We start from the raw sequence: 22,734 nt of genomic DNA, 5'->3' as shown, positions 1-22,734 counted from the left end.
ATTTTTTAATTTTATTTTATTTTTGGGGGATTTATAACCAGAAAGAAGTGTTTCGTCTCCAAAAGACAGCAAGGATTTTGGTGCACTTTGTTTCTTCTTGGGAATGAATCGCATTGAAGTACATGCTACCAATTGTACCGGTGACAAAAAGCAGATCTGAAGCCGTTAAAAGTGAATCTGTTTCAGGCTGAGACTGACCGACATGGATTATGTGACTTTCTGTTTTATTCACTCCTAGCAAACACAAACAATCCATTCCGCAGCGATCCTGGAGAAAACACGCTTCCACCCGCCTGGTTGTTTACAGTCTGATCGGCCGAATGCATGCATATTGAACAGAATGCTGCATTGCATTTAATGCATGCTTTTGTTACTCTAGATGCAACAAAATAGCCTCCACTCTAATGTTGCGGTTTCGCCACCAGTGCTCTCCAATTGGCTGTGCAAGCACTGCACGGCGTTTCTGTCACCGTCATTAATGTTCTGCAAAGACACAATAATCTGTGGTATATCCGTTAAATAATAATAACAAAAAACCTAATAGATATTCAAGTTGTCGTATGTTCAGGACGAAACGTTCAGGTCTTGTGCGGCGACTCTGGAGAAGCCGTTTGATCCCAGATAAAGAAGGGGGAGATGGAAATGGCAAAACTAGCACCGGAGACGGCTGTAGGGACGATCTGTTCTGCAACAACCCAGAGAAAATTCCCAAAACGGAGTTCAGACCGATGACCCCCTCTGGCGGGTCTGTAGTCAGGGACGTGGGGGGTGTGTGCTCCATGGAGAGCAGCGGCGCTTCGGACCAAGAAGATGCGGGTGCGATGTGCGTCCGGGAGCAACGAGGGAGCCCCCGCTCCATCCAGGACAGCGAGTGCAGGACAGTAACGTGCTGCTTGTTCACTGACCGGGACCACTCCGAGCTCAGGGCTGCAGAGACGGCTCAGGGCGCCAGAGATCCTGGCTCTTGCCACTTCATGTTGAGGAGCCTCGGACCAGGAGGAGACAGCGGCTCTCCCGAGGCGCAGGAGGCGATGCCGCGCGCGGTGCTGGAGCAGGAGCTGAAATCAGCCACGTACTCCCTCCTGAAGAGGCTCAAGGAGAGGGCGCTGGATACTTTACTGGAGGCGGTGGAGTCCAGGGGTGGCATGCCGAGCGACTGTGTGATGATTTCCAGGACAGAGCTGATTTTGGGCGGACATGTGGCGTCCCCTCAGCTGCTGGCGTGTAAAGTGTACCGCTGGCCCGACCTGCAACAGTCAGCCCAGCTCAAACTGCTGTGTGAGTGCAGGAGCTTTGGGGTTCCGGACAGTCCAACAGTGTGCTGCAACCCCTATCACTACAGCCGACTCTGTGGCCCAGGTAAGGACATCAGCACCACAACCTTCTTCTGCTTCTTTACAGATCAAAAAACACCCCATAAAGACACTGATGACGTTTTTAGTTTATATAACAAAACAAACGGACATCTCATGAGCTATAAAATATTTACAACAGTCAGGAAAAATGGCATTATGAACAGCTCTAATCCATATTTGTGAATAAATGTCAAAATATTGATAATGTCTGATGACAGTTCTGTTTACATTAACATGGCACATATTTGAGGTGATCACTAGTTTAAGGCTTGCAAAGTTCTATTTAACTAACTTTTATGTCATAACAGCGCATCACACACGCTGACCTATTAGATCAGTGTTCATGTTACTCGCAAAGCACTTTTACTGTGAAATCTAGCAGCCAGTATTGGTGGTTGTGAATAAGTGTTGGTCAGTACATCTGCTTTGAGTTCTTACAACTGTTTTGAGTTAGTGTGAACTATTAGACTCATTCTAAGGCTTGAACCTGCTGCCACAGGTCGGTTTATTTGCAGAGAGAGAGGGAGGGAGAGAGAGATCTCTAAGGCACAACCTCCCTGACCTATATTAAAGAGATTAAATGTTGGCTGGGGTTGGCCCGTGATGGAAAACCTGGGCGACTCAACCCCGCTGACCCCCCGTGACGAGGCCTGGCTTCGTGTGTGAAGATGCAAGCATCAGTATTTCTGTCACCTCACTGGCACCGGTGGAGGATTTTCCATAACATCCACATTTATTAGAGCCATGCTCCCCATGACACGCACTCCAAAAGACATGAGGCAAGAAATTATTGGGATCCATATTGTGGAAGGCCAAAGGCACATTGTTTGCCTTTGGCTTTCTTGGTTACTTAATCACAAATGTGTCAGTTCTGGAAGAATTATGATGTTTGAGCTGAATAAATCTGTTCCATCTGCTCGTGTGGATTGGAGGCCATGCTGTGGGATCTTCCTCCCCGACTCAAACCTCCGAGATGATGAGCTGTAAAGCAGAGAGAGGCATGAACCCCATATTGGGACTGAGGCTCGTAGTGGACATAACTCACATGCGCTCATGCGTGGCAAGATAGAGCTGGTATTTCTTTCGCGCTATTTGAAGAAGAAGGCCATTGAATGTGGACCTTAATCACTGCTGCTGACAATGTTTGTAAATGGGAATGGAGGAGAAGTCCCTGAATTGAACAGAATAAGATTGGGTTTGACCAAATTCTAAACACGTCTAAGAAAGCGGTTTGAATTGCAGTCAGGTTGACTTGTTTACGTGTGAGTTTTAACACAGGCAAAGAGCTTGAATTGGACAGAAACTTTTCCCTTTTATTTGGCCAGGCTTTATACTTTTCGAATGAGATCAGTTTCAAGTTGCACTTTAAAAGCCCTTTTGTCCCGAGGAGGTCCCCTCATGCTATTTAGGTGAAGGAGTGGTGATAATATACAGTTTGCATACTGCTGGCGCCAGACTGACTCGCTGTGTATCTGAGTGACTGAGTTCAGATCCTGGCAATTACTGCCGCCACTCTTAAAAGACCCGCTGCTATTATGCTTGCCTCCTTCCCATTTCTCCCCCCCACAGACGAGGTCACGGCATGCTCACAAACTTTTCTCTCCTTTGTGCTGTCCCCCTTGTGCTCTCCAGTCCTGTTTTATGAGATAAAGTCGAGCTGTTTGGAGGCAGTGGCTTTTATACTATCTGCTGTTCACATGCTTAAACCAGAAGAGCAAATGTTCTGTTGGTTTTATGAGCTTTTAAACTAGCTTGTGAACTAAAAGATGTCAAATACATTATGAAGAAGTCTGGTACTCTTGACACTGATCTGTTGTCTCATGTGTTGACGCGACTGTTGTGGCTTGAGTCAAGTTGTGCATGAGTGTCCTCTTCCTTTTCCCTTTTTATGAAAGACTTTGATCACAACTTCAAACAGAATCTCATTCAACGTGTGGTATGCATGTAATGCGTGTAATACTATAAAAATACTCAAGTTTGTCTTGTCAGAACACAAGTCTTTACAGTTTAGTACGCAAAGAAGCAGAGCTAGAAGTCTTCATCCGACATTCTTTAACGTCCTGCTTTATTCTGCTCTGTTTAACTGAAGATTTTGATTTACAGAAGACTTTTCATTGTGTAATTTGGATATTTATATTACTGTTTTGTGTGCAGAGTCACCTCCTCCTCCATATTCAAGGCTTTCCCCTAACGAAGAACACAAGCCACTGGGTAAGAGACAAAAACAATAATAAACTCTGTTACATTTGAAGTCTTTCCATGTATTTTATGTGGTTATGAATGTTTTTTTAATTGATCATGCTTGTTTAATTTGGAAGAGTGCAAAGACTTTAAGGTGTGGAACACTTAAAACACATTTTTAAAATAATTATTCCAGATTATAATCAGTCGCTCTGAGTTTTTCATGCAGGCTGAACATGACAGTCTCCTACACTTATCTCCTGCATTAGCCTCTGACAGTGATGGTTTGGTGAAAATCCTGGTTTTGAAAAGCTCGACAGATCTACATCACAATATCACTAAGTATTAATGGACTCACCCATCGTGACTCGTGATGGGGAATGGTGTTGTGGGTTTAGCGTCCAGGAAACAGCGGATAACATCTTAGCAAGTAGAAGCTAACCATTAGCATGCAAGTAGAAGCTAACCATTAGCATTAGCAACACCACTACACAGCAGAAAACCTCCATGCTGTTATTTGTGGAGATAAAACATAAACTTTGAAGTGAGTGAAAGAGTCGCGTTGCTGTTATCCAATCCGGAGCGAGATGTTCAAATATCAGGAAATAAGACCATTGTCTAAAGCTCAGCTATGATGTGGTTAACAACTAGTTCCTGAAAATGGTGCCCCGGTATATTTTCCCCCCAGGGTATGACTTACAAGGCATTAATTCCTACTAGAAACCACTGCAAACAAATCGATTAAATGGGTTTCCCACACCTTTAAATAAAAAAGTGTGCACAGGTTGAATTACAGTTGGAGAAAAAAAGCTGAACACACTTTTAGGTACCTGATAATATTTTTATAGATCAGTTAAAAACAATTTATATCCATGAATCATGTCTGGAGTAAAAAAGCACCACTTATATAACAAGAACACCCAGCAGTAAGCAGTTGCGGAGGTGTTCTTTGCTGCTTGGAGGATCTGGTAAACACAACTTATTTTCTTAAATGCATGACCATTAAAAAGAAAACACTGTTTATAAGTGAAATCTGGTAATAACTATACTCTCAAGGAAGATTGTGATTCCCAGAATATGTCCTGCTTAGAAACCATCTTTGCCAGTCCTGTACTCACATGTTGTTGAGAGTTTGGTTTTTGTAATCGCAAAACCAGACTGAAGCAAATTGGAAGGACTGAAAAAAAAAAAAAATATATATATATATATATATATATATATATATATATATATATATATATATATATAGTGAGTACTTCCATCTCTTTGAATTTAGGGAAATAATCTCCACAGGTTGGGTCTCAAAGTCACTTGGACTAATTATAATGCATATCTCTTACCTTTATTTATCAATAATTTAGCTCAAATGTTTATCTTTTGTTTGGACCACTACAGTCAGTTGGTTTGAATGGTTTTGGTTGTAGCTGTTTGTAGTGGGAGACTACTGGATCAAAAGCCTGAGTACAGTTTAAAGTTTCTGGCTGTGTTTGAGAGGATGTCAACACTTAAAAGTCTGCCAGTGAGGTTACGAGGTCATTAACTGTGTGGTGAAGCCTTTGGTGGGGTTTATTGTTTAGAATAAAAAAAAAATCCTATTATATTGGAATGAAAAGTGAACAGGGGTTGCCATCAGGGGTCATCAGCTGGTTCTAAAAGTACTGGGGAAACATTTTGGCATGACCACTTGATCAGGAGCTGATTTCTGTGTCATTCCCTGCAGATCTGTCTGACTCCACTTTGTCTTACACTGAAAGCGAGGCAGCCAGCTCACCAAACATCACACCGGGGGAGTTTTCAGGTGGGTGTGTTTTTACAACTGTTCTTGGCCTCAAAACAAGGTCTTCCAAATGTTTCTGAACCAAAGTAGAGATTAATGATTACTGAAAAAGGTTATCAACCCAGAGCAGCCGGTTTGGTAAATACTGAGGTAATTTGTCAAACAAGAACATCAGCCTGAGAAATGTAAACATAGTGGGCAGAAACGGCTTTTGTCTTTAGAAATATACGGTTTGAATGGTCAGCTGCTGTCTGCATGGTTGTTCTCAGTGAATGGTGATGTTTACACAGGTTCTGGAGTCAAAACATGCACTCATGCTGGCTGATGCAAAGGGGCTGGTAAAATGATCAACTAACTAGCATTTGTGTGCTTATTTAACGTAGGAAGGACTGATATTTGCAAAACATTTATAAAAATACATTATACACTTTATTTTCCTCTCAGAATAAAGTTATAGCTAAATAATACGTTTTAATTTCTAGATAATTATGTCCTTTGATTCCATGCAGTTCTTCAAACTTAGAACTTTTTGTGGGTTTGAGTATTTAGCTTTAAATTAAGGGTATTTCCATTTAGGAGACAGAGTGAATATTGCTATAAATCATAGTTTTGAAATAATCCTTCAGTCTTGTGTTGAAATGTATAAAAAATTATATCCTCTCATAAAAGATGATGTGCTGTGCAAAGTTAAATTCTGAAGTTCTGGAGCATCACAAACGCATTGATGTTGTGAAATAAAGGTCTGATTGTGACTAGAGGTTTTTAAAGAGGGGCGTCGGCATTGGCTCCAGCACAGGCGGCGTCCCCATTTTTTCAGTATTATTTTATTTTTTCAGAAATATTTGAAACTGTAATGAGATCCAAGATTGCTCAGAAGCACACACGCTTACACCTAAACCTTTACTCGTATGTAGCCTAGCTTAAAAGAGAACAAAGGGAGGGGTTCGGAATATGGCCGCTGCTGTGAATGTGGTCACACCAAAAGAAGCAAGTGGAAACACTCTCATCCTCTTTCCTCATGGTGAGCATGGCCCCACACCCCCCAACTTCATGCTAGGGTATCATGTGTTCAGTCAGAGCCCTTATAGTGGAGTATGCATGGACTAGCCTCTCCCTGTTAAAAGGGTCTGCCACGACTCACGGGCCTGGAAGCTGAACGGTTGCTACCTTGCTAAGAAGTATTCAGTCAGCAGAAGCCCCTTCCACCTCCTCCCCTCCCACTCACACAGACTGTCACCACCTCAGCATGGCCCGACGACACTCCCTGAGTCAACAAATGAGGGGCTTGTCAGAGCGCGCACCACAATTCCTCAGAGATTCTGGTGAGGGAGGATCTAGATGTGCAAGGCTTTGGTTTCTTCCAACTGTATCGCTATTCGCACAGGCCGGGTCTGATCACAGCACATTGGTCACAACACGCTCGGCGTTAGGGCCTCGAGAAATAAAATACCCCTCCCTCTGAGGGGTGTTTTCCAAACTTGACCTCATTTGTACCCCTAGTTTTCTCTCTGCTGTTCCTAAACAGGGAAGTTTGACAAACAAGAAATCTGATCGACATATTATTTATGATCATGACACTTTGCTGCAGTTTTTCAAAACTGCTTCTATTCAAAGACCAAGAACAGGAAAACAAATACTGTGTATTCAGATCTGTAATGCATAATCTGAGCTGAACATGCTGCTGACCTCAAGATAACTTTCTCAATGAATAACCCCCTCACCCCCACCCCACTTTAGCAGAGAGAGTGTAACTAGAGTTGTATGGGATCCAGACTCCGCCCATTACGCAGGAACAAGTAAAACCTCTGAAGAGCAAGTGTGTGTGTGTCTGTGTGTGTGTGTGGGGGTGGGGGGGGGGTTGCATTAGCTAGGTGGGGTGTTGTCCAAAAATCCACTAGAATCTTTTTGACCTGAGGAAACAAAAATACCCAGAGAGCATTCTTCTGCATCACACACTGGTAGAGAAAAAGGATGGGAACTGGTCGGCGTGCTGGATAAGCTCGCTCTACAGCTTTTCAGTGTATTCTGTGAAATTTGAACAAGTGCATTTCTAATATGTGCACATGGTACTTAATCTGTGGTGTGAAGCTAGCTGGTTTGATTGCATATAAAGTTATCAGGTCCTTACCACTATCCATGCATTCCTGAGATGCCTCTGTGGTGCTGTGTTAAAGTCTTGTGTAATATTTAATACCTCTGCATCCTGTGGGGTCATAGATATTTGGACCTTTCCCAATGTTTTATTTAAAGCTGGCTGTGATACAACACTAGCACCGATTGGGCTGTCTGTGATGAGCGGGCCCTACTTTCAGCTCTGTTCCCTAGATAGAATGCACTTGAGTGTGTGAGGGAATGTGGCTTTGCTGGCGCTGCCCTCCTGCACACCTCTTTCCTCACAGCCGGGGCCTCGGTGGTGTTGGCTGTGAGAATGAAGCCCTTTGAAGCGGGTCTCATTGCTTCCTGTATGACTGCCTGTGGGGGTGTTTAAACACATTGACTCTATGTCTGTCACATTGTCTCTGACATCAGGGGCTCTTTATGTTTGTCACAGCTGACCAGCTGCTGCTGTTAAAAGGACATGTTTTTGGACTGTGAACTGCATGAAGTAACTTCCACATTACCAATATTTACATGCAGTGAACCAGAACATGGCTGGATTCATCAGCCACAAATTGTGTCCTTAAAGTGACAATGTGTAGTTTTTACCATTAATCTCTGGATATATCCATTAAAAGGTTGAAAATTAATTAAATAATGCCCAGTTATTAAAAGTATTTTGGCAACTTCGTAACATACAACCATATAAATCGGGTCTAAAGTACACGGGAGCGGGTCTTAAGTCCCAGTCCCAATACTCGCACTGCGCCCTATACCTTCAGCAAAGGGGACTTGGAGGAAGTGTGCAGTAAGGCTTCGAGTGCGTGGTACACAAGTGGGCAAGTAATTGCCAAATTGGGACAGGGAGCATTGGGTCATCGACTGCAACTTATGCAGGGATGCTGGTCGCTGTGATACTTTTTAAAAGAAAAAACTTTATTAACAACTTTCAAATAAACAAACTAAAATTATTTGAAATAAATTTACATTCATTGCTGCTTTGTCTAAAAAATTCAGAGCATAAATTAATCATCCTAAAATGAACTACTTTCATTTGAAAATACATATTTTAAGAAAAGGCACTTGTCTCGCTTCTCTCGCAGCAATGGATTGTGGGTAATATCCTTCATCTAAGTTCGCATCGATGTGGACTTGAGCGAAGTGCGGATCAAGGGTGCAAAAGGGGCACGATCAACTTCCCCACTTGCACCCCTGGCCGGGAACGCCCAATTGAAAGGCACATGTATGGAAGTGTGTGTTGTGATTGGGTCTAAGTCTCTGGGCGATGCTATATTAGACTCCATGTTTCCTCCTGCGGGAGCCCGTGAGGAGAGAATGCGTTTACTGATTTGTAACAAGCGGTTACAAAACTTTCGCCATTCATAAACATTGTTTTACACATTTACCTCTTCACTTGTTACCAGTGCAGAAAGGGAGTCTGATGTGCTTTTTATTTTTCCAGAGGTTGTGCTATCAGGGATTTTTGACCCTAATGGCCATCGAGCCATCGGTGCGAGCTGAGATCACAGGTGGGAATCTGATTTGTTAGGTCAAGAAACAAGATGGCATGCAGGGCGATGTGACTCAATGTTCACATTTTTGCAGAGAAAAAGTAGATTTAATGTTTCTAGACATGAATGGCGTGTTTGTTGCTTAATACACAACTTAGACTCCCACGGGAATTGCCTACCATTTTCCCCTTGCAGATGTTGGCAGGTTTGCTAAAGCCAGTATCTCACTGGGCTGCAAAATTTTGGAGACAAATGTAGATGTGTGCAAAGTCAGTATTGAACAACAGCCAGCATATGGAGAGTTATGTGACTATGAAGATGAAAAAACACAACAGCTGATGTGCAAATGTAAAGTGCTGTCATTAATATTTTGGCAATTCCATAATGTCTTAGAATGAGAAAAATGCGCATTTCACTCTTACACTTTTGCAACATTTGACATTTGCGTGGGTCACTTAAGCCATAGAGTGATTGCTAGTATATTGGGGTCAATTGTGTTGCAATTTAGCCACTAAATTGTTCAGTTACATCTCAATTTGTTAGCAATTTTCCCCTTTTCTTTTTCAATTATTTTTTCTTTCCGATCACCAACCCCTTGCATGGTTTTATCACATTAGTCATTCTTGTTTGACCCTCATACATTAACTGGAGATGCTTCAAGATGAGTTAGTGGGTTAATGTATGCCTTGACGCTGTAACACAGTTGATTCACCTGTTCGGCAGCTCCTCGGGCTCTGCAGAAGCCATTTAATCACCTGCTTATTAATACCCGGTGTGTGGAAGCAGGGAAACCTCTAAAACGTGCTGGATAGTGGCTCTCCAAGACCAGGGTTCCATACCCCTTCTCTAGAACATGACAATATCCAGTAACATTAAGAAAACTTTTAAAAAATCAAACAAGAAATTGCTCAAGTATTGCACTGCATCATGAATGCTTTTGTTTGTGTCTTTAAGACTTATTTATCTCCCTCAATAACTTCATACAAATCCTGATGCATACATTTACACGCCGTAAACAAATTAAGTTGTGCAGTCAATACTAATCACAGTTGGCCATCTGTCAGGAAGAGGCAATGACCGCACTTCACGTTGTTTCCCGAGTGTCACAGACAGTGGAAATGCACAGAATAATTAAACAGCCAATCAAGGCATGTGATGTTTCTTCTGATTATAACAGATTAGACTAGGGCAGTGCTCGCTGATCTGAGTCTGAAAGCATGTGATTCTTGTTCTGCTGAGATCTAACTGCAAAGCAAATCTACTGTAGACATCAGTTGTTAGATTTGCAAAAGATAATACCCTTAAAATGTATCTGAATAGTGCAAGTAATTGTCATTCCCTTTTTTAATTTTGTGGATAGCTTTATGAAGACACATACCTTTAATAATCCTGCTGCTCATGCATCAACTGTGCAGTCCCCCTCCATCCTCTAGGCTGGAACCCCTTTCTCCACCCAACAGACTCCTGAGTGATCTTGAACGGACTCATATCACCCCTGAAACCTGGCACAGGGCCTCAGGTTTCTACCACAGCCCCAAGCCTTCCCAGCGCCTGGCCGCCCACACTCCCTCAGGAGCCCGAATGCTCCAGGATACGGGATGTGGAAATAATGTGACTCGAGTGCTTCCACTCTGCCTCCTGAAATCAGGTTTTGCGGATTGTTTATTTGAGGGGAAGAAGGCCTCAGACAAACATCCTGTTTTAAAAGGCTGCCTGGGTTTTGTAGCAGTGCAAGGCGGTGAATTGCCCCTTTGACAGCGGGGAGAGAGCAAGGAATGTTAAAGAGAAGGCCAGCATCTCGGGGGATTCGAGGGGGACGCTCCTCACCCATTTGTCATGTCCAGTTTGCAGAGTTCTGTTCAAACTGGGTTCTAACAGCACATCCTGGAGGGTCTTGCACCGTATTCGCCCTGTGGTGATGTTGGCTTGTACCCACAGTCCTCGTCTCAAGTATCCGTTCCTGTACTGGGAGGCTAGCTTCCGTTTCCCCTTACGTAATGCAAGCACACACACAAAAAAAGAGCCATTGATAAGAGTGATAAGGCCATTTTTCATTTTCCCTTTCTCAGCATTGTTACACTGTATTGTGTGCTGTTTTTTCTGGCTTGATTAGGAAGGAACCTCAGTAGACGTCTTATGGTTTGATACTTTCATGAATATTGTTTATTATTATTGTTTTGTTAGCTTTGTTTTATGAGCTGTAACCTAGTTTCATGTTACAAAGTCATGCTGCAGAGTATTACAGTGAAAAAATGACTTTTTCTGATCTAAAAGTCACTTACATGAAGAGGAGAGTCCACTTGTCTCTGTGTTCACGCTGATATGTTTTGAGAATACATTCTCAGTCAGAGCTGCCAACGCAGGTCCGCGTTGCTCTACGTGCAGCATGAAAGCTGTACTAATCTAAAGCAGTCTTTGGAGAGGCCCAAAACCCCCTCACATGTCAACAGAAACTAGCCTTCCTGAGCTGGGTATTTATCTGTTTGTGCTTGGCAAGCCAGAGCAGTGCCAGAGCTGGTAGGTGTTTGGCTAACATCTCAAGGGCTCACAGATAAGGACAAATCCTCATACATGACCAGACTCATACGTGTTCTCAGTTTGGAAGGGAAAAAAGGCAAGACAGATTTTCATTTCACCACATGAAGTAAATGTCAAGTTGGTAGAAATAACAGGAAGTGAGCTAGTGTTTTTGCCCTATATTCAAACCTTAGTAAATAAAATGAAGGAGCTAATCTTGACTTGAGTTGCTGCCATCTTCTCCACCTCCTACTCCTCCTCCTCCTCTTCCCGCTGCAGAGCACCACTCGCCTCCACCAATAGAGCCATTCATTCAGCTCAGGGCACAGGGTTACAGCAACAAATAAAGAGCGTGCAATGCCATTAAATATGTATGGAATGTCCAACTGTTAGTTTAGCATTTTCGTGCACCTCCCCTCAAAGCCGAGTGAGGGAACAATGCTCCGTTTGAGTCCAGCCTCCTGTAAATGTGTTCGCCTGGTGTCGCCTGGCGTGGACACGTGTAGGTGGTGCCAGTTGTGGATGCACTTTTTATTTTCTGACCATTTCACCCTCAATTATTAATCCAGATACTTGGCCTTGGCCAGCTATGATTTAGTCTTGTGGCCCGATTGGTGGCAAAAATAGATTAAAGTTTTTTCCCCTCCTCCCCAGAGGAGCATTGACAGTTGTGGCTAAGCCTATGGTGGTCAGTATTTTTAAAACTCTGAATAGCTAGTGCATTCTTTGAGCCTGCAGAATGCTGCGTGTGGATTAACAGCAGAATCCGGATGACGTTTGACATCTCTACACAAACCTTTTACAGCTCTCAGCTGATTGGTGATCTCCCTGGATGGTTAATTTCTGATGCGGAAACTTTTATTTGTATTTTTTTTCACTTTTTTCCACTCATGAACATCATCTACCGGTACTTGCCTTTAAGCTTTAGGTCCTTTCTGTTTCCTAACATGGGGCCAAATATGAAAGACATCATTCAGAGGCTTGATCTGAACATAATGCATTTTAAACCCAACTAGAAATCATTTATCTAAGTTCATCTTGACAAAGGAAACCTTGTTCTGTTTTTTTTCTCTCTCTTAGTAGTTCTTACAAGTTATAAACATGCTGAACGGTGTTCCTCTGGGGAAAGTATATCTACTTTTGTCATGTGTGCTTTGCTTATCTGTTATTTGTGTACATTTTCTAAAGTCTAGGCAGTGTGGTTTTGTACGTGCAGTCTGGCTGTCGCATTTCAGGGTACGGTTTAGATTAGAGGTCTGGCTAAAGCTTTCCCCTCTTCGCCTGTCTGTGCCTGCCAACACATAATTGACCTAATGAAATCCTGCCTCCCTTTTGCCTCAGATTTTTTTTTTTTTTTTTGCAGATGTTGACAGTGAAGGGCTTTATGAATAATTGGTAGTGTTCACTCCTGCATTTTTATTGAATGTCTTTCTTGTTGTGAACGGGCTGACTTGTCGGTGATGGAGGAAACAGTTGTCTTTGTTTGGGGAGCTGGTGCCTGGATGCTCGCGGTGGTATGGGTTACAGTTGGAGCAAGTGTTGTGATTGAAACAGAAACTCTGGTGCCACATTATCCTGACAGAACACATTCTTCTCACTGACTCTGATCCACTGGGCCAATCAATAGAAAACCATTGTATGAAGGGCAGCCCTGTCCATCATGGCTGCCCCCCAGTGGAAACAAAACACCTAAACCTCTCACCTTAAATTAGCCTGACTAATATAAATTGTAATAATAAAGTGTCATGTTGTTTTTAATTTCAAACCAAACCTTCAGTGTACTTTTGAAATAGAAGCTAGCCTAAACAGAAGGCTTAGATCTTTCAACGTGGGTTTCTGATGAAAGAATGAATCTTACCTGTTGTAGATGGCTCTTTGAACACCCTCAGTTTGAAAAAGTAGAAATTAGTTCTGATCAGACGGATAAGTTGACTGCTAGTCACAATGTGCCCAGAGCCAATGTGGCTCAAAGGTCAGGAGTTTGCTCTGTAATGATTAGGTAGTTGGTTCAAACTCAGGCTCTGTCCGTACTTGGTGTCCTTGGGCAAGGCACATCACCCTCCTTGCCATCTAGTGGTGGTTGGAAGGACCAGTGGCACTAACTGTGTGGCAGCCTGGCCTATGTCAGTCAGTGCGTTTACATGCACATCAGAAAACCAAAGTATTGCCCTAAAATGACTAGTCGTTTTTAATGCATGTAAATGCATTAGTCTGGCTGAAGGTGAACTGGTTCTAATCAAGCTGAAGCACCCAGATAATGCGTTAGGAAATGAATTCCTTAGTAAACGGGTCAGCCACACCGAACCGGTTGGATGCTCGCCTTTCGGAAGTGACGAGATTGTGTAAGCGGCCTTCTGTTGATATCATTGCCACAAAGCGATACGTGCAACACCATCAAACAGCACAGTATGTACCAAATAAATCGTGCTTTAACGTTGTTGTTGTTGTCCAGTCCTTTGGCCATTGTACCTATCCTGTTTCAACTGCGTCTGCTTCACTCCCACCAGCGTTTGTTTACTATTTGTGTTTCTCTAAACTAACCAGAAATGCCAACATGAAAGGGCATATGTCACCACCTACTGCTTTGGAGTGGAACAAACTCCATTTGAAAAGAGTGACAAGCTAACTACTAGTTGATTCTGTTTGAAAGTGTATTACTGTTATGTGAAAAATGCAAAAGCTCATTTTAAACCTTTAACCTACATGTGAACCATCTTGAAACTTCTCCAATTAACGTCTGAGGGTCAACCTGAAAGGTTTAGGTAAATACTTTGAGACGTTTTTAAATTAGAGTTGTTTTAAGACATCACTGATCCACCTTGCAACTGGCCCTGTTGTAATTAGATATAAATAATATCCTTTTCTCCTAACCCTTACCCTTACAAGTGCAATGTTAACATTTCATAGTCTAATGACAGACCCCCCTCTTTAAGAGATTTTAACTATCGATTTAGGTAATTTTCTTTACCTTGTGCTTATTTTCGTTTTGTTGAATAAACAGGTTACGTTTTGGTTAAAAAAAATAGAAGACGGAAAGCAGCCCTCTTGCTGCCCTGCACATCGCTAACACGAGTAGGAAGTTTGGCGGCACAGGGAGGGAGGGGTTCAGGAATGTACAGGGTCTCCTCTACTCTAGTGCTCCAGCCTACTTGGCTCAAGCTTCCCTCAACACACACGTTCACACTCACACGCACAAAACACACAAAACGATAGGTTGTGTGAGGAGGTGAAAGAGCGCAGCCACCCAGCAGGATGTTCACTGAGTGTTTTGCTTTCAGTGCTCATTCTGACTCGGCCAGCCTGTGAGGCTGCCTGTAGATATGACACATCCACGAACAAACCCCTGCAGGTTTCACAGAACTTTTAACTCGCTCTGGAAGAGTCTTGCAGGCCTCACTTGGATCACCGACATCACTTGTGCTCTGTGTCTCTGACACACCGCAGCGCTTTGGAGGAAACTTGAAGGAAATCTGCAGCGTGTTTTCTTCCCTGGAAAAAAAAGGAGACTTGTAGCATAAAACCAGAGGTCTCTGTCACGTGTCAAGGCTCCACTGCCATAATACCTTCCTTAGCTTCCTGTGCTTTTTACACCCTCTGTTGTTTATTGATTTAATTTATGGATTCTGTTAGTTATCTGCAATCTGGGTCATAGCACATTCCCCCCCCCTCACTGGGTCATCCCAAAACAGAAACAGAAGGAAAAGTGAGGAGGAAGTGGATGACAATGTAAAGCTTTCCCATTGTGACCAGAAAGGTTTGGTGACTGGTTTCGGTTTCTTGGTGCTCCCACAGTGTTTCTCTCAGCCTATATCTCTGTGTATCTTTTGCTCCGTCTCAGCCAGAGAAAGGCCAGAGACCTGAGGAAGAAAAATCCATAGACATGTAACAGCAGCTCCAGCGAGCACGGCTGTCTGATAAAGCCGACTTTGATGCCAGCGATAGTCCAGACGCCAGCCTAAATGCGTCCTGCTCCGCAAGCTCGTGGGAGCTGCTGTCTACTGAATTAAACCCATACTGTCCTCAGAACAGGAGGCTTCAGGCCCACCTGGTTGGTGCAGTCTAAAAGCTGGAGGAGAGTCTGTCCCTGGCACGTCATGACAGACTTCTGTGCTCCTTTCCCCTGTGTCAGAGAGATTATTCCATAAGGAATCTTGGGAATGGCTGCAAATCTTTACCCCCTCTCTTGTGCTTCAGGAAGATGAAGTCTAACGGGGGTGGCCCCCCAAGCCTGGTGGAGAGATGTTAGCACGGAGGGGAAGCTGTTGTTTGTCTGCCTGTCCCTGACACTCGGCCTCCCATTCATCTCACTCCAAGGCTGCAGAGCTGTGTTTACCCTGGGGCAGCTCTCTCCTGATTCTCTCTCTGCAGCCACCCACCTCCTCTTGCTTTTCATGCTGTCTTTAAAAGCATTACTGGATGACCGTCAAGAGTTGCCATTGAAATGTTCAAACCCCATTTTGGTGTACTAAACAGTAATTATGTGGAATTGCCTGTAAGTGATAGAAACCCATAGCAGGAACATTTTTATGTGGCGTGTATCATTTGTTCTCTTGTGAAATGTGGAAAGAAGTTAGGACTTATTGTGTTTTGGTGTGTTTAAATTATGTATATGTATTCACAAATGAGTAAGGTTTTTTTTTTTTTGTTGATTGTGTTAATGGTTTTAGAGGTATAGTGGGAATTAACTTTTGGCTTAGGTTAGTTTTAGGTTAGGAATAGGTTAAGGATAGGGTTAGGGTAAGGGTTAACACAGTATAACCTTTTAAAGATCTTTATAAATACACATATGCGTAAAAATAACACATTTTATTTCAAAAAGTGCATTTCATGACACTCGAGGGCACTGTACAACAATCTTCCATTGATCTGATCTTCTCTGGTGTTAATTTTTAAGGTTAGGGCCCAGGGGTCGGCAACCTGTTCCCATCAAAGAGCCATTATTACCCGTTTCCCACAATAAAGAAAACACTGGGAGCTACAGCAGCTGTGGCGTTGTGGGCGGGGCCTACCCTCAGACAGCAGAGAGCTGCTTTACCCAATCACAACAGGTGACAGCAACCAGTACCAGTCGCTCGTGTACGTCAAAGTTATCTTTCATAAGACGATAATCAATAAAACGATTTATATAAAATGGATCCAGAAGTTGTAGCCCGTCTCTGCCTACAATATGTTGATATTTTTCACCCTGTTGGTGGTTTTACTGAGCAGGTGCCACTTTTGTCATACGTTTCTTTTTAAAACATGTTTAGACTGTTCAGAATACAAATCCAGGCTCTGTCACGTTTGATCGTTGTAATTAAACTTTGTAGGTGGGGAAGGTCAGAAAAGGATCCGATCAATTTGTTTTTCCCTCATTTATAGTGACGGAGATAACGGTGCAGTGCGCCTGGCTCTGGTGTTGATCAAGTTAAATTATATCTCTTTGCAACAATTTTCACAAGAAAACAGAACAGTTAAAAGCAGGGCTTGTGTTGACCGGATAGTTCCCGTATTTAACCGTTTATTTTGACGGAGAAAGAATAGAAAGAATTACCCCGACGCATGCAGACGAACTGACATTTTATTCGTTTCACACATCGCAGATGTAGCTAAATCACTCAAGAAAAGATTCCCATCTGAACATCTGAGCTGGACACTGCTCAGCGCAGCTCGCTGTCAGCGCGTACGTACGGTTCACAGCGAGCTGAAGATATGGAGAGGGGCTTGGAGCGCGTCATAGAACCAGAGCGCATGCGGGAAGATTCCTCCGACTGAAGCGAGTCTTGTCACTTAGAAAGTGTTCCCTGATTATGAAACTTTGGCTGAATAGCGCTTGTTCCTGTCTCCAATGTGGCGACACATCCAGGAGCCGTCTGAGGAGAATCCCAGAATCTCACATCCTCGTCAGCTCAGAAAGCGCCGATATGATTACGCACAAGCGTGACGCGTCAACCCGGTCTCACAGTAAGACCGGGTTGGAACTGTTCAGGTTTACGCAGACAATCTTTACATTTAGAATTGGCATACAGATGTAAAATTAATGCAGTAAAATATAAAGCATTTTATTTAAATATCCATTCATTATTTTACAAGCACAGAGAGCCGCATCAGATGGATGGAAGAGCCGGATGCGGCTCCAGAGCCGCGGGTTGCCGACCCCCGGGTTAGGGTGAGCAGTGCTGCAGACTTTGATCATTGAATCACTTGGATGATGCAAACATTCGCTCAAGTTGAAGTAAAAACATAGTTTTTTAAGCAAATACTAAATGCTATACTTAAAAATAACTGGAAGTTAAAAGTTTCACTAGACATATTTTCAGGAGCTTCCCTCCACTATTATTATTGTTATTTTCTTTTTAATTTCAACCTTTATTTTACCATTTAAAATGTTTGAGAATATGTTCTCATTTACAAACCTGACCTTGCCAAGAGGTTTTGGAAGGAAGTGCAAAACAAATTATGATTATTAAATAAATAAATAAAAATACTGCAACAAAAAATGGATAAACACATAACAGATCAGACGTAATGGGTTATCAACAGGCATTAGAAAATTTGAATCTGGGTCTGACAAATAAAAGAACATATACACATGCATGCAGGAGAATCATTACATCATACAGGGAATTGAATGGGTGTGTGTGTGTGTGTGTGTGTGTGTGTGCGTACGTACGTGCATGCGTGCGTGCGTGTGTGTGTGTGTGTGTGTGTGTGTGTGTGTGTGTGTGTGTGTGTGTGTGTGTGTGTGTAAATAAGTGTGATCTGGGTGATCAACAAGAGCAGCAGTCAGTTATAATCTGGAGAAGTTTAGATCTAAAGGTTGTAATAGGTGTCAAAGTTACATGTTTAAGGGTGTTTTGTAAATTGCTCCAGTCGTATGCTGCTGCAAAGCGGAAGGATTTGCGGCCAAAGACTGTAGAGGTGATGACTAGAGAGGGGATGATGAACTGAATATATTTACTGGACCTAGTGTGATATTTATTATGGGCGAGGTGAAGAAGCGAGAACATTTTACCCATTTTAATGCTGTTGCTTCCTGTGTTTTCATCATTTTTCAAGTTCAACTTGGACCTCTTTTATTTATGTGTGTTTGCTGTGTCCAAGAAGGGTTGATCAAACAATGAAAAGTACATTTTTAATGTATTTAATGTCCCTAATTCAAACTTTATCAAATGGGAGAAGTGGCTACACAAAGGTGTCCTGCTATAAAGTCCAAATTCCTCATTTTCATTGGTAATCGTTGGTAATTAACCTTTATCTTTCTACATAGAATACACAAAGCTGCACAATATTATAAAAACATGAAGTTATGATGTTTTTTAGAGCTATAATGACATCAGTAGCTATAACCCCTTGTTGTCCTCACTCCTTGTTAGACTCTGTCGTCCTGACTTTGTGTTGTAATATTTCTAACATAATTCCATCATATTAAACCAATAAAGAACTTTTAGTCATATTAATACACCAATATGCTGCTTTAAGATGAAGTTTGTGTCCTACAAACTCATTAAATATGTTGGTTCTTGTTATTAACAAAGACATCTAACAGCTGAGTTTGACTCTGTCAGACATTAGGCTTCATAAGCTCCTCTGTGTGCTCCGGTCACACCAACAGGAAAAGCAGCATCCCGTACTGTTGCAGAGTCCAACAACTGAGACTGACACTAAGAGGAGAGGCTTTTGAGAATAAAATAACAATAATAACATGCACTACTTTTCTAATGGGTAAACTGAGCTGTTAAAAGGTGGCAGGGTTAAATGGATGCAGCGCTCCAGTAATTGCTCCCAGCCGTCATCGCTCCACCCTGAGAAGATCTTCTTAAAGTAGGAGACGGAGTCTGAGTTTGGCGTCCGTGTTGTGGTCGAGGGGAGGAAGACACACCCTCTGTTTCTTTGTCTCGTGTCTGAACTTGGGTAAGTTCAGCTCTGAGCTTTGCTCCAGCTTTCATCTGTATCAGATTATGGTGCTACACTTGTGATGTAACTTGTGAGTTGGAGCTACTGAATGGAATGGTGATGTTGTTTTATTTGAAGTTTCCTCACTTCAGATGTTTTTTCAGCTAAAATTCAAAACCTGACCCCAAAGCAACAAATGTGCTAGCCTGTTTATTCCCTCAGTCCACACGGAAGTTGCGCATGATGCCGGTGAGCTCATTGTCCTTGTTTTAACGTAAAATATATTTCAGCCTTTTGTCCTGCTTATGCTGCCTCCCAGTCCTCCCAGTCTGCTGTGGCTCTGGTTATGTTTGTAAACCAGATACAACTGACAGCGTCATTCTTTTCATCCAGAACAAAGAAGTTAACCATTTGTGTTTGTGTTCACTGTTTCAACGTGAGTTTACCTTGATGTGTGGGCTCTGTTTGATTTGAGACAACAGCGGGCCATAAACGGGTTGGGTCTAGGGTCTGTGCAGCCAGGCCGGGCCGAGCTGGGCTGCAGTAAAAGCTGAGCTCCAACTGGAGGAGCTGGAGTGTGGAATTCACTAATGGCACATGCATGTTGGGGCCCCTGAAGAGAGGGGGTCAATCCAGCCATCAGTGTGTGCGCAAACACACAGAGAGCCTGTCTGTAGCTCCCCCACCTCACCTCTACTCCTCCTCCCCACTCACTCAGTCGCTCCTTTCCTCCCCTCCCCTCCATCACAGAGTGCCTTGAATCAGCAGGCGTTTTGTCTGTGCAAGTCTGGTCAAAGTTTTTGCTAATCTTTGTATAAACTCTACTAGTGTGGGTCACTCAGCAGAAAGGTTTGGTTGGGTGGGAGGTGAGCGAGGCGTTTTGTTGCTGTGTGGATCCACAGTTCTGCACCTTAAAGGCGTTTGTTAATGGGGCAGGCGGTCATTAAGCCCTGAGAGCAGAGAGACTGAAAGGAATGGGGCCACAGGCCCAAGCTTTAAATCCTCTGTGCCAATAGACTCTCTGAAGCAAAATAATGGCATCACTCTGTGTGTGAGTTAATGGGAGCTGATAGCATGAAGGCTGGGGGGTCAGCAGGTCACAGGCTTGTGCTAAGTTGTCAGGGAGCTGAATGCCGTCCCTGGGCCCGCAGCAGGGGGAAGAGCAGGGCAGAGGGGGAGGGGGACCCCCTGCCTGGCCCTCTCCCATCACCCCCCACTCCTGGAATGCAAGGAAGACGAAAAAGGGGGTTCTTTACTCTCCAGGAGTGGAGGGTAAAGAAACGGATGTGAGATCATGGAATTCGCTTTGCATTTCAGTTCTTCTCTTCCTCCCACACCGGCTGTTTCTTTCTCTCCGTAGCACTGATTTTACGAGCTGCAGTGTATGAATGAAGATAGAAGTCGCTGAGAGTAGCCACCACCGTGTGTGTGTGTGTGTGTGTGTGTGTGTGTGTGTGTGTGTGTGTGTGTGTGTGTGTGTGTGTGTGTGTGTGTGTGTGTGTGTGTGTTGTACAATGAAGATCGAAGTCCACCTTGGGAGCAGTAACTCACTTTGGAGTGCTGAGGGCTGTCACTGAAAAGAATTCACAGTCTGCAGCCATGAACACTGAATTAAGGAGCTGATTTACTGGGCAGAGATGCATAGGAGCAACATGCCAGCTTTGTTCTACAGCAACAACAAAAAAAAAGAAAATAAAGAAAATAAAAAGAAAAGTACCAGATTTGTATGTATTTATTACATTTAACTCTCTCTTTTTATTCCAGCCTCTCAGGGCTTTGGTCCCAGGTGACCCCAGGTTCTATTGTAGTCCACATTTCTTTTGACCAAACATGAAACCACCTGAGTGAGAGGCTGACTCTGCTGGGTGGTCAGTGTGTGAGCCTAACAGCGCCCTCTTGGGACAGAGCATGGCAGGGCATGTCTATATAGGATTGACCTCACTACACCCTCTGGATATGAATAGCCTCGTGTGTGTGTGTGTGTGTGTGTGTGTGTGTGTGTGTGTGTGTGTGTGTGTGTGTGTGTGTGTGTGTGTGTGTGTGTGTGTGTGTGTGTGTGTGTGTGTGTGTGTGTTGGCCAGACATGCATGAAATGGTATTCATACAAGGATTAGGTTGCAACACAGTACCCCCTTTAGCATTTTTATAGAATGGACATCTGCTCCAAACAATAAAAAGAGATAGTTGATCTCTTCAAACCCAACCCTTCTTCTTTACCAGCTCTGTTTGCTTTTGTTTATGTTTTATTTAAGGGCTGTTTTTGTGTCTCCTCCAGATGCCAGCATGTCGCCCGATGCCCCAAAGCAGAGCCACTGGTGTAATGTGGCGTACTGGGAGCACCGGACTCGAGTGGGCCGCCTCTACACAGTGTACGAGCACTCTGTCAGTATCTTCTACGATCTACCTCAGGGCACAGGCTTCTGTCTGGGCCAGCTCAACCTGGATCACCGCAGCAGCACCGTTCAGCGCACGCGAGGCAAAATCGGCTATGGGATCCTTCTCAGCAAAGAACCAGACGGTGTTTGGGCGTACAACCGCAGCGAGCACCCCATATTTGTCAACTCGCCGACACTGGACATGCCAAACAGCAGGACTTTGGTAGTGCGGAAAGTGATGCCAGGATATTCAATCAAGGTGTTTGACTATGAGCGCTCGTGCCTCCTGAGGCACTCCACGGAAACGGACTTCCTGGATGGACCCTATGACCCCAACAGTGTGCGCATCAGCTTTGCTAAGGGCTGGGGCCCCTGTTACTCAAGACAGTTCATCACCTCCTGCCCCTGCTGGCTGGAGATTCTCCTCAACAACCATAGATAACACTCACAAACTATCCCAAATATCATCTACCTAGATTTAATATAAAGTTTTATATATTATATGAAATATATATTATACCTGTAAATAATGAGTCATTTTTACAATGTAATTATTTATGTATGGTGCAATGTGTATATGGACAAGAGGACAAAAAATGGAAAAAGCACTTTGGCATATATATATATATATATATATATATATATATATATATATATATATATATATATATATATATATATATATATATATATATATATATATATATATATATATATATATATATATATATATATACATATATATATATATATATATATACATATATATATATATATATATATACATATATATATATATATATATATATATATATATATATATATATATATATATATATATATATATATATATATGTATATATAAACTTGAATTATACAGCAAAATTAGGATGAGCCTGGATTTGGTGTATAGTTTTCATATACTATTAATATCCAGAGAAAAAGCTAACACCATTCACACATTGATAATAAAGTATTTGCATATTGAATGAGTTTGGTCTGCATCTATAGTTGTTTAGGGTGAATATATATCTCCCAAAATATTT

At 42.8% G+C, this 22,734-nt stretch overlaps 1 protein-coding gene across 1 annotated transcript; it reads left to right on the top strand.

Annotated features, from left to right (window-relative positions):
• Positions 1 to 343: 343 nt before the first annotated feature.
• Positions 344 to 22,297, top strand: smad6b (SMAD family member 6b). The gene is made up of 4 exons (XM_015964382.3): positions 344 to 1,359; positions 3,510 to 3,566; positions 5,257 to 5,334; positions 21,589 to 22,297. Exons 1-4 carry the CDS (start codon positions 561 to 563, stop codon positions 22,128 to 22,130), a joined length of 1,476 nt encoding a protein of 491 aa, XP_015819868.1. The 5' UTR covers positions 344 to 560; the 3' UTR covers positions 22,131 to 22,297.
• Positions 22,298 to 22,734: the final 437 nt, after the last annotated feature.

Source organism: Nothobranchius furzeri, chromosome 4 (genome assembly GCF_043380555.1).
Source record: "Nothobranchius furzeri strain GRZ-AD chromosome 4, NfurGRZ-RIMD1, whole genome shotgun sequence".
Lineage (NCBI taxonomy): Eukaryota > Metazoa > Chordata > Actinopteri > Cyprinodontiformes > Nothobranchiidae > Nothobranchius > Nothobranchius furzeri.
Note: the sequence above shows the minus strand (reverse complement) of the source record. Positions and strands in the feature narration are given on the sequence as shown.

What these genes read in the sequence shown, in the direction of transcription:
- smad6b (XM_015964382.3), top strand. Translation starts at nt 561, where the DNA reads ATGTTCAGGACGAAACGTTCAGGTCTTGTGCGGCGACTCTGGAGAAGC. An exon ending in CAGCCGACTCTGTGGCCCAG is followed by an intron (nt 1,360 to 3,509) that starts GTAAGGACATCA and finishes TTTTGTGTGCAG; the next exon opens with AGTCACCTCCTCCTCCATAT. An exon ending in CGAAGAACACAAGCCACTGG is followed by an intron (nt 3,567 to 5,256) that starts GTAAGAGACAAA and finishes CATTCCCTGCAG; the next exon opens with ATCTGTCTGACTCCACTTTG.